This window comes from Panthera leo, chromosome B1 (assembly GCF_018350215.1).
Source record: "Panthera leo isolate Ple1 chromosome B1, P.leo_Ple1_pat1.1, whole genome shotgun sequence".
NCBI lineage: Eukaryota > Metazoa > Chordata > Mammalia > Carnivora > Felidae > Panthera > Panthera leo.
Window position 1 is genome coordinate 114,392,742 of NC_056682.1, and position 18,014 is coordinate 114,410,755.

Below are 18,014 nucleotides of genomic sequence, written 5' to 3' on the forward strand. Positions count from 1 at the left end.
ACAAATACAGAATCCCTTTTTGAAAAGTAGAAATCTGAATTTTAAAATGGGTAGATTAAAAAAAAATCTGTGGGGAAGGCATTTTTATGGAAACCATAAAACCCAAAAACTGTACAAGGAAAGATTGATCTATTGAATTTGTCTCAAAATTTAAACTTCTGTAGGAAAAAAAATACCATGAAGAAAGTAAAAAAGACAAACTTGAATTAAACTTTTGTAATACATACTGCTTGTACAGAAAGATATAAATCAGTAGAGAGGAAGAAAGAAAGAAAGAAAGAAAGAGAGGGAAGGAGGAAAGGAAAAAGAAAGAAAGGCAAAAAAAAATAAGCAAAGGACAAATGTGAAAATCTTCTAATAATTTTATATACACCACTCATAATTTTAAAATATAAACATTAGGGGCACCTGGGTGGCTCAGTGGGTTAAGTGTCCAACTCTTGATTTTCAGCTCAGGTTGTGATCTCACGGTTCTGTGCTATAAACACAGAGCCTGCTGGGGATTCTCTCTCTCTCCCTCTTTCTCTACCCTCCCCCCACCCCTGTTCACATGCACACATTCTCTCTCTGTCTCTCTCTCTCAAAATAAATAAACATTAAAAATATTTTAAAATAAAAACACCAGTCATAATTTTAACAATGCAAATTAATACAACAATGAAGTATTCTTTTGACCTACACATTTAAAATTAAAGCAAGCATGTCAGCAAGTGTGTAGTAAGAGATAAATTATGAAACTTTTCTCGAGGACAATTTGGCAAAACATCAAAATTCCAAATGCATATATCCTTTGACTTTGCAATTTGGTTGAAATCCAGAATCCAGAATAATAATAAATCAATAAAATCAGGATTTTGACTAATGAAGAAGCAAGCCACCTAAAAATGAACACTATTGTTCCTAGACGATTGATGATGTAATTTATAATACGAGAGAATGTGAGCCTTCTTGGACTGGCCTGATGGATAGCAGGTCAACTTAGAAGAATATTTATGAGCAGAGGTAATAACAAATTCTGAGCCTACTTTGATCTGTGATTTGGTTGAATTGGTTTTTCCTTTGCTCTCCCTTAGGCTGATCATTCGGAAGAAACCAAGGCCACTCAACACCCATAGGTTAGCAAGCTAAGAGCAGCACTGTATCAGAGGTCGGGGAGGACAGAGAGAATGTGATGCAGGGTAACAGAAACAGCAAATGCTATGTGACTGCATGGGTGGGAATTTGGCTTCACAGAAGCATATTACCTGACAGGGGCCTTGAACAGAAAGAGCAGAGACTTGGAAAAGCCAGTCTAAGGGTAGGGAAGAGCAAGATCAAGAGTCAGGAATGGGCAGAAAAATTTGAGACTTAAAGACAAATCTAGGAGATATTGAACCAGGAGCAAGAAAATTCTTAGCATTTATCTATAATCATCAATACATCAAGGAAAACAGAGACCCTGAGTCTTAAGATATCCTATATGAGTGGATCCCAAACTTTATCCATTCATGAACTTCCCTCCAAATTCTTGCCATATTGGACAACAGGTGTACTTGCTCTAAATTTTTCCTTTGGGTCACTCCTTTTGTATTTAGCCTTGTCTCAAGGAATAATACCCATGAAATAATATGTTTGCATATTAAAAATAGTTCTTCAAATACATGTTAAGTAAATACACAGCTGAGAAAATGTTTTTAATTTTTTTTAACGTGTATTCATTTTTGAGAGACAGAGAGAGATGGAGCGTGAGTGGGGGAGGAGCAGAGAGAAAGGGAGACACAGAACCCGAAGCAGGCTCCAGGTTCCGAGCTGTGAGCACAGAGTCTGATGCAGGGCTCGAACTCACGGACCACGAGATCATGACCTGAGCTGAAGTTGGATGCTTAACTGACTGAGCCACCCAGGCGCCCCCGCTAATAGAGTGTTTTAAAAAGCTCACTGCATACCACCTAATATACTGACATGTGAACCAGCAGAGTGACACATATCCCACCTTGAGAAATGCTGGTCTTCAGATAGAGTCACTTAGGAACTGATGTGAAAGCTGTCATTTGTTCCTGTTTACATCAAATATGACAACCTCGGCCAAACATGAAGTGTGAAAGTGAGGATACCAGATGGCATTTTTAAACCATGCTGAAGCATAACTTAACATACTATGGTGCGATGAGAAACTAACATTTTGGGGGCAACTACTGTGGGTAGTACGTGTGCTGGTTATTTAAAATATCTTCTGAATGGACATGGAAGTTTCACAAAATCAAGTAATATAACCAAGCAAGTGACCTCCATGTACAAACACCTTCATATTCCCAACCCCTGACAGACTGATATTAAATATCATTTCAAAGTAGTTTTACTCCCAACCTTTGAGGAAGGTCGTTGGATCTCACTTGAAAGGATGGCCATCCTTTAAGGAGGAAGACCACAATACCACAAGAAACGAGGAAAGAAAAATATATAACCTTCAATTACCTTACAACGTTTACTAAAGGCGGGAGAGATTTCAAAACAGTGTGACAGCCGGTTGGAGTCATGGCGTGGTTTCTCCTTTATCTGTTTATTTGCTTAAGGTACATGTATCCACATCTCCCACCAGTCCTATCATTTTCTGAGCGACCAAAGATTTTTAACCAGGCTTGTGATTGTGGCAGTATGGACCCCTCTTCGTGGAAAACTAAATGACTTATCTTCCATGGGTCAGAGAAAGGAATCAGGGAAGCATGGTTGTCTTAGCTTCCTGATTAAATGAGCTCTGATTTGGGGGATTGGGACAGAGTGTGATTTTATTCTCCTGTTTGTCCCTACACCATACAAAAGCCCTCTTCTTTATGTTTCCAACGAGGATGAGGTAGGTCAGGGCTGAAGGTGCCAGGGGAAGCATGTTGTGGGGCACTTGGAGAGAACAACCAAAATGATTAAACATTTCGGAAGCCGTCCTCACGATGAAAGAAGCAAAAGAATTTAGATCGATTGTGCCTTCAGAGAAGAAGGTTGTGAGGACAGGGATATGAGTCTCCTTCCTAAGGGATAGGGATGGTTATTGACAGGCACATGGCAAGGATCCGTCAACCATATGCACACGAGTGGAGCAACACTGAACTTGACGGGAGGTGTTTCTTGTGAGCTGCAATTCCCTGACTGCTTTCTAGAACATCACCAGTATGCGAGAGGCAGGGCAGCAAACAGTGTAGGCACACAGACTCTGGAGCCAGACTTAGTCTCAGTTCCCTTGCCTGTAAAATAACAACAATAAAAGTGCCCACTTCATTAAGCTTCCGTGAGGATTAGATCTGTTACTATATGTAAAATGCTTGAACCACTGCCTGGCACATAGTGCTACGTGTTTGTGATTGTTGTTTTGTTAGTGTAATATTAACCGTAAGTACTTGCTCCATTTCCATCAATGTTAACAAGTTTGGGAATTGGTCCTGAAATAATACTATCGTATGGTGACAGATGATAGCTATACTTGTGGTGAGCATAGCATTAAAAAAGTTTGGAGATTCAGTTAAAGGGCATGAATTGGAGGTAAGATGTTGAATAAAACAAAATGTGTTACTGCGGGGGAGTGGGGATTTTATCCTTTAGGGTTGACCTATGTTTGTTGTTTCAGACAGCTTTTCTGAGCTGGCGTGAACATAGTCCTTCCTAGTGGGTAAAGTGTATACAAGATGACCCATTGAGTTCTTCACAGCCAGCTGGTTTGGTATCAACAATGTGATCACAGCAGCTCTGGACAGAGAAAACTTTTCCTAAATGCAGCTACAAGAACATCTCCTGTCAGGGTCTATGTTGTTTTACGCACAGGCATATGGCCAACAGATCTCTGCTATCTACCAGTCAATAAACATGTGTGATGGCGTCTCTCCCTATGGCAGGAGGGGAGTGAAGAAGTGTCTTCGAATCCAGACTTTACAAAGGATGTGAGCAGACTCTGCCTGTCTCTGCTGTCCATGTCAGTCAATAAAATTAGGTCCTTACATCTCCCTTTTCTTGAAGGCATTTAATTAGTTACATATTCATTGTTTTAAGAAGCACACTCGAGTAACAATACAGCTTGAGAGCAGAAAAAAGAACTACTCAGGCTGGGTTCTGATGCCATAAAAACTTGGTGATAGGAAGTAACCTCAAACACTGGTGAAATCTTCTGAACGAAGTGGGAGTCTGCCTGCTGAAAGATGCCCCATCCCATCTGCTTAGTGGTACACAGATGTGGCTCAGTGGGAATTGAAATCCTGGAGATCCTTGACATTTGCACATTCAGCTATTCATAGAAGACCATTGGGAAGCCACCTCAATGGGCTATGCCATGTAATCATTTGTAATTCTGCTGCAATGCCGGAGCTCCCGAGGGACCACATAGCTAGTGACAGGAGCATGGTGTACTATACTAGGCCAGTCCACCATACTGTCCAAATTGGGACAACTTTTTTTTTTTATAATTTTAAATGTTTATTTATTTTTGAGAGAGAGAGAGAGACAGAGACAGACAGAGTGCGAGTGGGGAAGGGGCAGAGAGAGAGGGAGACACAGAATCTGAAGCAGGCTCCAGGCTCTGAGCTGTCAGCACAGAGCCCAACGTGGGACTTGAACTCACAAACCGTGAGATCGTGACCTGAGCCGAAGTCAGATGCTTAACTGCCTGAGCCACCCAGGCGCCCCTGGACAACTTTTAAGAGTAAGAGGGGGGTGCTATTAATAATTAAAGTAGGATAACAGGCATAAACTGCATCTGTACTAGACAAATTAAAACATATGATCACCCCACCCAAGGTCTAGCTTTTGGATCTTCTGTTAGTGTAAGTCACATCTGTGATTAATTAAAAAAATTTTTTTAATGTTTATTCATTTTTGAGAGAGGAAGAGAGACAGAGCACAAGTCGGGGAGGGGCAGAGAGAGAGAAAGAAGGAGACACAGAATCCAAAGCAGACTCCAGGATCTGAGCTGTCAGCACAGAGCCTGATGCAGGGCTCGAACTCAGGAACCTCGAGATCATGACCTGAGCCGAAGTCAGTCACTTAAGTGACTAAGCCACCCAGGCACCCTTCTGATTAATTTTTTTAATATATTTATTCAAAATAGCAATACAGTAAGAAATAAATTTTTATTTCAGGTTGGTTAGCTTATATGAAGATTTGCAGCCAAAACTGTTAACTGTAGAAAAGCTGGGGAACTACAGAAACATATCCATTTTGGAGATTCATCAAAATCTTGCCCTAGAACTTTGTGGAACTCCCAAGAATTTACCGACTTGTCAAGCATGGCATAAATCTGAATCCTGTGTGTCTACCAAATTGGGTCAGGCCACTTAAGGAGTGAGTCAACCACCTGAGCACAACTCCAAACAACATCACCAGGGCTTGTTATTCAGATCACTAAAGTAAATGATCAAGTGGGCCACTGGTGATACTGATGTCTTATGAGGCACTTACTGACAGACAGCTGAAATTAATTATTTAACTTAGGAAATTTGGAATCAGGAGCATCATTAAAAAACAGCCCCACTAAGTCTTCGGGGTAAAAGGAAATCATTGCAATGCGCCATATACCCAGAATGAACCAGGCTCTTCACTACACTCTCTATATATGTTCTGATGTAATCTTCATAATGCCATGAAGACGATACCATCCCCATTTAGCAACTTGAGGAATTAGAAAGTTGGCATGACTTGCACAAGGAAGCGATATAAAATATAAAAGTTATAAAAAATATAAAACCAGTGAATGCTTTTACACAATCATGGTCAGGAGCCATGTTGGCAGCAGAAAGTCAACTTTCATCTCCTGCTCCGCTGGGAAGGGGAAGAGGAATTAATTTTTTGCTGCCTCCAAGAAACCACTACTATTCAGTCCATCATGCGCCAACAAAATTTAGAGACTAATTAGACTAAGATTGGTACCTGCCTACAAACTAACCTGTTTCTGGCTGTCAGTTTATTGCTCTGTGCAATTCCCAGGGGAAGTGCAGGCATTCTGGGGCAGCCAAAGTGACATAAACAGGGCAGTGGTTTGCAAATAGTTTGCCACCAATGGGTAAGAGAGCCCATCTCTTTCTGAGTCTTCAATTCAACATGAGTGTTGAGTCATTAAAATGAAGAGGAAGAAACCGGCACTAAGGGTTGCAACAGGGAGAGACAGTAACTGCAAACTGCAGCCGGGAGGTGGCCAAAAAGCATTCTGCAACAAATGCAATGATAACTAAGTGTGGAGAGCACCAGTCTGTTTAAAAACAAGGCACCCATCTGCAGTATGTGACTCCCAGATGAACTCGCTTTAGGGTAGAAGGGGAACAGACTGAGGCTTAACACTGTAGTAATTACCTATAATTATCATTTTGGATTTTTTCTTTTTCCATAAAAGGAAATACGTATAGTTATGCTGCAATAATCCACTTATGTATAGTTTTTACTAATTCTATGATAGGAGATGGGAGTTTGTGTAGGAGACTACTTTCAGGTCAAGCTCTAAATTTTTTTTTAATGTTTATTTATTTTTGAGAGACAGAGAGAGACAGAGTGCAAGCAGGGGAGGGGCAGAGAGACAGCGAGACACAGAATCCAAAGCAGACTCCAGGCTCCAGGCTCTGAGCTGTCAGCACAGAGCCCGATGTGGGGCTCAAACTCATGAACCGTGAGATCATGACCTGAGCCAAAGTCGGATGCTCCACCGACTGAGCCACCCAGGCGCCCCTCCAGTCAAGCTTTAAGTGAAAATGTGTTTCAAGTCACCATAAGCTGGGTAAATACAAAGATCTGGGATTTTTAATGCATGTATGAAGCATTGGAAGATTAGCAGATTGGCAGATTTCTAAAGTAAGAGAACAACTCAATTCATCTAGCAAAGATTGCCTGGATCTGTGTGTCCAGCTGGGCAGTGTGTTCAAAGTTGAAAAAAAAAAAAAAAGTGGTTTAGGCTGACTTTCTTCTTTCTTAGAAAACTCCTTGGGTAGAAACAGCCTCCCAAACCCCCCAACAAGACAAACACCTACTCATCATTCAAAAAGCACCTCCCATGTCACAGTGAAGTTTTCCATCAGCTCTGCTGCAAAGCCTTCCCTCAGCCCCAAGGCAAAGGTTTGTGATCTCTTAGCAGGCTCCTTTGTCCCCTTGTGGAGACATCCCTTTCCCCTGCTCACCATACACCATGTTAGCATTCAAGAGTGGTCTGCCTCCAGCACATCATCCCACTGACCTCCAGGGCTGATTCTCGTGACCTGGATGATTAGACACGGGATCTCTTCCTCATTCAGTACCCAAGAAAATGACATGTGCACCTAGTAAAAATCTTCCATTTGGTACAGCGCAAAGAAGTAACTCACAAACAAGTGTCTGTCCATGTGTGTATATTTTCCACTGGCCTTTGGTTTTTAGGTCTTGTTGATTTTTGTAATCTGTGCTTATGTAGCACAGATTATATGTACCTCATACATCGATGTGTGTTCTTGCGATAACTTCAGGGAAAAAAATGCAACAATTTTCCTTTCCTTTTCCTAGGTTTTTGTTTTCTAGGACCCATCTAGATCTTAAAATGTTTTCATTTTCACTGTAAATGAGGTAGCCTCAAATTTGTAAAAGGAGTCCAAATTTTTATATTTCCAGCCCTGAGATCCAGACACACAGAAGCAACTTCCAACATGACTCTCCACTTCTACATCTAATAAGCATCTCAAGGCTATCATGGCCAAAACAGAACAATGGATTTTACTCGAAACCCCTTCCTAAAAGTGACCCTCCCCACTCTTCCCATCTCCATGTCTTCAACATGCACCTGGTACCCTAGATCTCAAATCTGCCTCCTGCTATTTCCCTGGTCCAAGCCATCACCATCTCACCTCCAGCTAGTCTCCTGTTCCCATCCCTGTCCTCTACACACAGCAACAGCTAAAGCACCCTTCTTAAAATATTAATCATATCATGTTATTCCTGCCCTCAAAAGTCTTCCGAGATTTCTCCAGATACTTAGAACAAAACCCAACTCCTTCCTAAGAGCCTCCAATGTTCAACACCAAATGTGGCCTGCCCACCTCTGATCTCACTTCCTACCTCTCTCCACCATATTTTTAGGGTCCAAATTCCCTTCTGTTCTAGGAACCTGCCACATTTTTCTCCTCTTAGAACTTTGTGTTTGTTCTTCTCTTTGCCCACGAGGCACTACCAGGTCTTTCGGCCGGCTCTGTCATGTCATGCTGGTCTCAGCCTAACTATTAGCTCCTCAGAGAAGCCTTCCCCAACCAACCCTCTCAAGTCACTCTCCAAGCATCCTCTAGAACAATCCCCTATTTTGTGTGCTTTGAACATTATTTTGTTCATTGTCTATTTCCCCCACCAGAATGCGAACCCTGTGGGAGCAGGGATTTTGCCTGTCCCATTCACTGCTATATCCCCAACTCCTAGAACAGGGCGGGTGCTCACTTGTGGAATGAAGAGGGAGGAATTCTTGGGGGGGGAAAAAGTTGTCGACAAGAAATTTGAATTTTAGTACAGTCACCAGGAAGTAGCTGTTCTGTAGACACACGATGCTTACTTTGTTGTCAGCCACAGGAGTAAGTGAGGACTACGTACAAAGAACTATCCAGTGACAAATGTGCAACAGTTTGCTCCGTGACAACTTCCAAACTGCATGCAAGTATGTCAATGCGCTCATAAAACAGATGTTATCCAAATTGCCTGTAGGGCCAACACAGCTGTGTGGGACAGGTGGCTGCTTAGAGAGTAGGCAGGACTGTCACCTCACAGAATAGATTCTCACTGACTGAAAGCATCATAGTAGATCCAAAATATGCCATACCAAATGAACACCCCAACCTTTCGGTACAATGGAAAGAGGATGAAGAAGTGATCTATTTTACAAATTGCAAGACTTGATCTTACCCTGACCCAAATCCTGGTCACTGACTAATTAGCTCCCACTTTGGGTACGTATATTAGCCTCCTTCTCTGATTCTGTCCTCCCAATACCAATCTCCTTATCACCCAGCTAAAATGGTGTTTATAAACTGAAAGTACCCCAGAGACCATCCCAGAATGAATTCCATTACTGTTGGCCATGTCAATGGCCAATATGAAATATAATGGAAACTGTGTAATGAATATGTGATAAAGAGCTCATCATTGTCAAGCTGAGACACCAGCATGGTACTAACCATATGGAGCTTAATGTGGCTATAACTCCTTACAGACTCACCCAACCTCCTCTGTACTCTTAGGAGCATGTGATGTGCTCTTAGCTGAGAATCTAGAGAACTTCCTACTCTCTCCCTCCCTCCCCACCCATCTAAAGATATTTAATTTTTTGCTTCCTAGTCATATCTTAAAGAACAAGGTGGGGTGGGTGAGGGAATCAGAAGTCCTCATTTTGCTCTGGTTGAGTCCTTACTTTCATGTGGCATGGAGGAAGCACATGGGCTTTGAAATCATGCATATCATGTGACCCGGGCAATTAGTGAATTCCTGTCTTCCGTGACTTCCTCTGATGTTTAAATCCCTGTTTCAGGCCTTTTGTGATCAACAAGTCACAATTTGGCCATCACCTATCACCAGCAGGAAATGTTGTGCATCTTAAGAAATACCTCTCTGTGATGTTTCTTATGTCACACAGCATACCCGCTGTGACAGGTGCCATGGTGAGAGAGCCACCTCAAGGTTCTGTGATGAGGTTCTTAGAGAAGGGAAACAGAGGGCCTACCCCATTGCTTTAGTGGCTGTGAAAGAAATAAAGGACAACATCCAACAGAGCTGGATTTTCAGAGGCGGTAGTTAGGTATTCAAGCTCTGGGATTAAAAAAATACAATGCTTTGCCACTTACTGGCCATATGATATCAGGTGACTAACAACCTCTTTAGCCTCAGTTTCCTAAAATGAGACAAAATACAGCACCTATGCTGCAGGCTGCTGAAGGATTAAATTAGGTAATATATGTGAAGACTTTAATATAGCTCCCAGCAGGTGGGAAGTATGTCAATAAATCTTAGCTGTTACTTTGGCAGTATGGAGAGTTTGAGTTTCCAGATGCATGGTGATCAAATGCATCTTTAGTTATCTTTATTGTTTGATGATTTTGTTGGAAGCACTCATGCAAGACAGAGGCTCTTCCCGACCTGCATTTCCAATATTCCTGGAAGGGTGAGAGAAGGGGGTGGGGGGAGTGTGCCAACAGAGACATTATTCCATAAAACTAATTGCCTGGGAGTCTAGGGCATAGGTGCCTTGGCATGGGTACTAGATGACAAGACAATGATAGAAATAACCAACTCATGGGATAAGTGTGAGAATTAAATGAGCTAACGTATATGTAACTACTAACAGTCTAAGAAGTCATTGCCTTTTCCTCTTTCCTTTGCGTGGTTTGGAAAATGCTTCAGGTCTTTATTTAGTAACTTGCCAAATAAATTTTTACACCCCCCTCCCCCGGGCAAATCTTAAGAGACCATTTCGTTCCATGATAAATTCTTGAAATGCTATGTGTTTCTTAAACATTTTTTTTTAATCATCTCGCCTTCCTTTCTCACCCTTTGATCCTTTCGTTCCCTTGTAGTCTATTTCTCACATTCCTTTAATTTACATTTTGTTGTAGAATCCTGGTACAAGAGCTTTATTGTGGCACCAATCATAGAATGACTTTTTTAAATGGTCAGTTTCTACAGAAGAGTAGAAGCCTAGCAGGATGCATCCTGCCACACTCTGATAGATATCCTTTTTTTTTTTTTTTCCGAATAAAAAAAGAAATGGCTCTTATGGTATTCTATGCAAATGAATGCTGACTATAAGTTGGAAACACATTCAGCTGCCTCCTCAAACAAAGATGTCTTTTCAATGTCAGAATTCTTGAAAGTCCTTGAATAAAAATTCACTTCCCTCTAGAGTCGTATTGATGTATTTTTAATATTGCTATTTTTCTTTTATTGTTGCATTGAGATGCATTCTCATTTTGTTTGTAGTTTATAGTCAAAAGGAACCAAGGGAAAAACTAGTAAGGGTCTATTGAAAGAGTTAAATCATTTCCCTACAGCTTTCCTAAGCGGAACTGATAGTCTTAGTCTGACTTAGAGAGCTGGAATAGAAAGGCTGCCAACATCTGTTTTGGTCAGAGACAGATAAAAGAGACTAATTCATAGTGGGAATAACCCATGTGTGGCATTCTGTATTCCATTACCCTTTTCACAAAAAAAAAAAAAAAAAAAAAAAAAAATTACGCATGATACAGATAGACAGATATATTTCTACCTAAACTTTTCCACAGTGAAAATAAAAGAAACGTGAAAGGCTCAAAAGAGTAAATATTGATTTATTTACCTAGAATGAAGCCAGGAGCACATCAACATCACCACCACTACCTTGTAAGGTTGGGTCTCAGCCATCTGACAGAACTGGTCTTGAAATCTAAAAATACAGAAGTGAAAATAACTTTTCAAATACCTGTAGAAACATGAGTTAGGGTTGACAGAAACAACTGAAATACAGGAATAATGTAAAATCTTTATTGTATCCATTAGTTTCAACCTTCTCTCCATTAAAACTAATTCAAGAACCGTTAATATATAGCCAAATAAAGTTACCTGAGATCCTCTTCTCTCATTATTGGTAAAGATGCCAACAGGTAAGCAAGAGAAGTAGTAAGCTATCTGGATAATTGATGAAATGAGTAAGCCACATAGAAATAATCAGGGCATGGCTGTATCAAAAGATCAACACTAGAAAAAAAAATGTTTTGCATTTAACAGGAATGCAGCTGTGGAGATAGAGAGAGAGATTTGGTTTCTTTCGTTGGTTAGTTGGTTGGTTGGTTGGTTGGTTGGTTGGCTGTGAATGAACACTGTCAGCTTCCTTTCTTACCTAATAATATACAAAAAGCCTCCAACATCCAGGATCATCAAGAAAGTTGTTTAATTCTGAATTACTTTAGGTAAGTAGCTCAATGCTTAGTAGCTTGGAGCTTTCTTTCTTGACACTAATCCTTGCATGACTGAAACAGCATTGTGATCAGAACAGAGTTTTATGATATACTTTTGACAGTGAACAGGAAAATCTTGAGTCAGTGCAGCCCAGTGGATGAACTATATGCCACAGTTTTGATACCCAGAGCCCGTGATTCCCATGAGAGGAAAAGATCCACCCTGGCTACTCCAAAAGTGGAGGGCACAAGCACTCTTGTTCTTCTTATTGAGATTTGGATGCTCTTTTCCTACTTAAAAATTAAACAAGAGCTCTTCATGACTAATCCTAGTCTTTTGTTTCTTCTATCTCTTTCCTTCTTTTTTTTTTCTTCTTTGTCATCTTTTTCACCGTCCCTTTCTCTTCCATGGCCATGGAAATTGGTCGCGGTCTAGGTGGGGGTTATGCCTTATACCTGAATACTAGAATACAAGCTCACTGGGGTCTAAGACTGTACAAAGAAGGGGCTCAAACATGCACTTTAAATAGAATAAAGCCAGACTACCCCAAGGTCCTATACTGAAGAAGTAACCATGTCAGAAGGGGAGCAGTTCCTACCCAAGGAAGGTCAGGCTGGTCTGGCGCATTGTTTCTTCTATCTCAGCATCTGAAAACATTTGCTTCTGAGCAACTGTCTTGTTAAATAACAACTGTAGTCTTTGATACTCAGAACACAGTACAAATGTTTTATGTTTCTGAAGTCTTTAAACATCTCAGAGCCTTAATTAACCAGAACTCAATGAAATGGAACACTAACTACCACTACTCTCCAAAAAATATTTTAAATTTTTTTCGTCATTTTACTTTCATGAAAAAGATCCAAACTTTAAGTGACTCACAGAGACCACAGATACAATTGATAAAAATGTCTCCACGTACACCTAAGACAGTATATATTCAGGCCAATCTCTTAAATCTTCTACAGGCAGAGCATGTAATACTGAATGCATAATGATCATACGTATTGAGATTTTAATGCTGAAGCAGAACAGAGCCATGATAATGGAAGAAATATTGCTATGTTCTCTGTTCTTACTAAAGCAAGAAAAACTGCTACTGCCCTTCAGAAAGATTTTCAACAAGAGAGAATATTCTTTTTTTCTTTGCATTCCAGATAATTGAATTTCTTTTTTCATCTGCCAAAGAATGTCAGTGCTCTGATCCTTCTAAGAAATCTGGGAGTAGTAGCCTGGAATTATTTATGATTTATGCCTACTGCCATAAAGGATTTGAGGCCCGTATTCAAAGAATTGATATGACCAATATGCTAGACTCTGCCCTTGACTTTTTGACCAAAGATGTGTGCTTCTTTTACTCTAACTATAAAACAAAAGACAGAGAGTCATAGGATGACAGAGTTAGAAGGGACCTTTACTACTAGAAACTGTAGATCATTTTATAGAAAACCAAGTTCCAGAAAAGTAAAATAATCTGTCCAAGGCCAAAGGGCTCATCAGTAGCAGCGCTGAGAGAAGAACCAGGTCCCCTGACTCCAAGTCTTTTCCCATTGGCCCAGACAGTCTCCCTTCTGTGCAGCTCTCCAGAGGATACTGCAATAAGGATGAGACAGGCCATTTTGTAAAGTCAGAATACTGGAGCATGCCCTGAAAGTATCCTGAAAGTATAAAGTACTAAGGCCAGTTTTCCTCTAAACACCAAGCTCTACCCTCTTACTTAGATAACCCAAGAGGCACCTCAAATAGGTCACAAACTAGCATCTCAGCTGCCATGTGGCCACCAACATGTGCCCCCTTTGCCCTGCCAGTGTTCCTCGGGTTACTGTCCCTGGCAGAGCCACTGACCAAATGGAGTCCAAGAAGAACCTGCCTCTGAAAGCACCAATGCCCACCATTAGGCTTCCAGATTGCTTTCCCTGGATGGTGTCAGTGGGGAGTGCTGGCGGTAGAGGCCAACTCACTTGTTGTGGACCAGAGCTTGTAGCATCAGGAGATACCAGACCATTAAGCCGGGAGTGGGGATGCATACAAGGGAAGGAGGTATAGTAGGTCAGTGAACTAAAGAGGGTCCGAAGCATGTATCAGGAGATGGAAAATGGCTCCATGGGTTCAGAGTCCCAGAGAAAAAGAATGTCGTGGGAATGCAGTCCAAAGAAATAACTGGATTTTTTGTTTTTCACATGTAGTCTTTTGATGAATCAGGTCCACATTTAGGGCCTGGGGGCAGGAGCAGGTACAGGTATAACTTTTTCCTTCTCTTCTGGCAAAGCTGTAGTTAATTGTTGGGGTGGGGGTTCCAAGAGCCATCTCAAGTGGACCAAGTACCTTTCTCCTCCACTGGCTCCATAGCTCCTCCTCCAATATCTCACATGGAAGAGGCTTTGGCTCTGGAAAAATAGAGGTATATTCTAAGTAAGAGTAGGAAACTCAACTTTATGGGCAGTGGTGTGCTAGGAAAAGTTTGACAATCAGCTCTCTATGAAAAACATGCACACATAAATACATGTGTACGTGTAATATAAATTTCCTGACATAAATAACGTTTGACTATAATATATAACTATAAGAAAATATTCAAGCCTCTGCATTAGAAATTCCATATAGTCATTTGATTTCTCACAGAACACTTTCCTTGATTCTTATCTTACTGTTGTATCCTTAGCCACCCATGGTTGCAATGATCAAACAAGTATAACTCCAACATGAATACTGGTGAATATTTTCATTTATACTAAGGAGTAATAAACAACAAAGACACGCGTCAGAACAACACCTGTTCATGGATGATGTAAGCAGCTTCGTTGCTGAATCAGATAATAGTTTCTGAGTATCAAAGGAATATTTCCTCAGTTTGAGGGGGCTGTCCACAAGGTAACGAATACAGGCACAAAACAGATTTAAACTTAATGCTACTCATGTTATTACTATTTTCTCCATCATTTTCTTACATCTAGATAGTCAACAAAAGGATAAATCAAGCCATGATTTCTAGCCAATTTCTGTGGTGTAAATACTCCCATCATGCAGATTTCAAACTATCGTTGTGACTCACTGACTATGCGGTCGTGAAGAGCGAGGCAGCACGGCACTATCTTTTCTGTTCACCGTACAGGTAGGATGGATGTAAATCACCTCAAGAGCATGGGTCATGTTAAAATGTAGCAAAATAATTTAAAAGTGGTGAGTGGGGGGTTTTGTTGCCTTTGTTTTTAAATATAACTGCTGTAATTGTAAGTTTATGAAATTGAATTCTTAAATAGCGGCTATGTTTAACCAGGGGCTCACAGAATTCCTAAAAACTTCACAATCAGCTCTCATAAACTGGCACAGGCCGGCTCTAGCACTATACTGGAGGGAAAAGACATTCTTTGGAAAATGAGTATCAGGAAAAAGATTGCTAGTTCATAAGATATGTGTTCATATTAGGTTATAAAGCCGTTTATTAAGAAACTGAATCTCCAAGCCCTTGTCTAGTCAGTAGATTTGGCTTTTCTGGCCAAGTGTGGGGGGTTGGATTCTCCCACTTCCCCCACAGGCTCTAACCACCCCCAACCAACTCTCCCACAGACACCCACTGCACAGAAGGGATTCATTTAGCGCACCTCATGAGAGCTTCACCTTGTCCTATCCAAAATAACTCTTTCTGGAGCCAATTTTTTAGTGTAATTTATTCCAAACCTTTGATGGGGAAACTTGTACTCTTGAAGCTGTTCAGATGTGCAGCCAGCGGGGAGCTCCTGGGCCACACTGGCTTCTACAGCTACAGATGCTGTGGCCAAGCCCGACGCCCAGGGACACCACGTGGATTTCTAACATTCCTTGAGGGATAGCAGATCCATAGCCTATAAATGAATGCATTATGCTTATCCACGTACATGTTTTTAATCTGTGACAGGTATTTTATGGATTGGAGCCTTCATTTAAATGTTACATAATCCTCCTTTAATAAATAATGTGTATATTCAATATAATTGAAACAAGAAAGCCTGCCTTTGCTTCCGCATAAGTGGTTCAAAAACAAAAAGACTCAGCACAGATTAGAGATTGATCATCAAAAAGATCAGTTACATTAGAAAGTATGATCACGTGTCTGTCATAGCTTAATCGTAATGAAAGAAGTATAAATGATATTAGCATGTTTGCCTTCTTACATGGTCATCTTGAGCTCTTCAGACATAAGAAGCCAAAGAAATGCACCATTTGGTGAAATTACTAATTTGGCTTAACTAAAAGCAAAGCCAGGATGAATCAATTAAAAATACTAAGTTTCAAAATACGTTTTACAAGACACTTCTTAAAGAAATTAAGTTGCATTAATTTTCAGGGTAAGACGTAAGTGAAATTCCATCCACACTGCCAAGGAGGGTATTTACTTCAACAGCTTAAAGTGTACGAGACTGATGTAGGGAATCTGTTGATCTTAAAGAGTTTGTACCTGTAGCATTTAGCACAATGCCTGACTGAACATTCAAAAGGAATTTCTAAAATGAATGGACGAATTAATACCTTAATGACTGACGACAATTTATTAGCATTATTTTTTAAAGTTTCTTCTGTTACATAGACTAAAAAATATGTTTGTAATTTTACTTATGGTACTAATTTCTTAAATAAACAGTTTCTCTATTAATATTATTAAAATTTAGTCCTTTACTAAATTATCATGTTTTGAATTATAAGAGTCTGTAATTAAGAAGTCCTAGTATTCTTCTGTGGCTTTTTCCTGTCCAGGATCCATTTCCCTTTCTGCCATTAATAACACCCTGATTTTCTCCTGGGGAACCATCTCTCCCCTTCTCATAGTCCATCCGGATACACTGAGATGGACCCCAACACCAGTCCACAAGTGGTCATATAATCCAAACCTGGTATTGTCAGTGGTTAGTATACAGGGACTTTATGCACAAATCCCAACTGTGTACCTGAGACATCCTTACAAGAGAACCTAAGCACCTTTATAACAAGAGGATAAATAGCAAGGGTTCTCCTCTGCTTTGTGAACTGTGCTTAAGTATGTGTGGCCTGGTGAACCTTGGTACTTTATGCAAGGCAGTGTGCTAAGCGCTATCAGAGTTACAAAAATAAGTTAGACGGTCTCTACTTTCTAGGAACATAGAGGCCACCTGTGGAGTCAAATGTACTCCACACCAAGCACAGCATGAGTGCTAGAACAGATGGGCAAGCAAAGGGCTATCTCAGTGGAAGTAAGAACTGATTAAATCTAGTGAACAGTAAATACGAGCATTTCTGCACAATTTCCAAAATGGCTTGGTTTTTAACAGGTGCTAGAGAAGAAGCCTCACAAGAAAAAGGAAAAATCCATGGAAAGGCACTGAATAGGGAAAACACATAAGGGATGCATGAAATGGGATTAGGGAATAAGCTAGGAATGGAGCATTTGTCAGATTGAGGAGGGCTTTGAACACTTAGCAAAGAAACTGGACCCAATTCCAGAGGCATTTTTTAAAAATTTCATTTTACATATACATACATTTTAGAGTTTTCTCATCCCCAGGACCAGGGCCAATTAACACACTAGTAAAACTAGATATTATGGAAAAGTGATTTACATAAGAATAATCACTGATATTTCTTTTTTAAATTTTTTTTCAACGTTTTTTATTTATTTTTGGGACAGAGAGAGACAGAGCATGAACGGGGGAGGGGCAGAGAGAGAGGGAGACACAGAATCGGAAACAGGCTCCAGGCTCCGAGCCATCAGCCCAGAGCCTGACACGGGCTCAAACTCACGGACCGCGAGATCGTGACCTGGCTGAAGTCGGACGCTTAACCGACTGCACCACCCAGGCGCCCCATCACTGATATTTCTTAAATCCCAAACACTCTCTCAAATGTTATTTTCTTGGGTTTTCTCTCCCCAACTTACTTTTTCCCCCCAAAAAAGTAAAAAGTAACATCAGGGATTCAGGCCATTTTTTTTAGTCTTGCACTTTCAAATATTTTTCTGTCCTTTAAATATTTTAATCAACTTTATTTACAAACCACTAACCTAGGAATTATTAGTCTACAAAACTTCAACTTCAAAAAGTATATAATCGCTTAATGATAGATAACTCAAATTTACTTTAGAAGAGAGACAAAAGAGACTTCAGTTTCCTGCCAGAAGCTCGACAGTGGGAGGG

General features: G+C 40.5%; 1 protein-coding gene across 3 annotated transcripts in view; it reads right to left on the reverse strand.

The window, feature by feature from the left end:
- LOC122217967 overlaps positions 1 to 18,014 on the reverse strand; it is a 132,614-nt gene that overhangs the window by 47,645 nt on the left and 66,955 nt on the right. Inside the window, exons 6-7 of one of the 3 annotated variants that reach the window (XM_042935722.1) lie at positions 14,197 to 14,258; positions 11,276 to 11,362 (exon numbers count right to left, since the gene is read on the reverse strand). In XM_042935722.1, coding sequence (XP_042791656.1) covers positions 11,276 to 11,362; positions 14,197 to 14,258 — 149 coding nt within the window. The other 2 variants (XM_042935723.1, XM_042935724.1) reach the window with 2 other exon arrangements.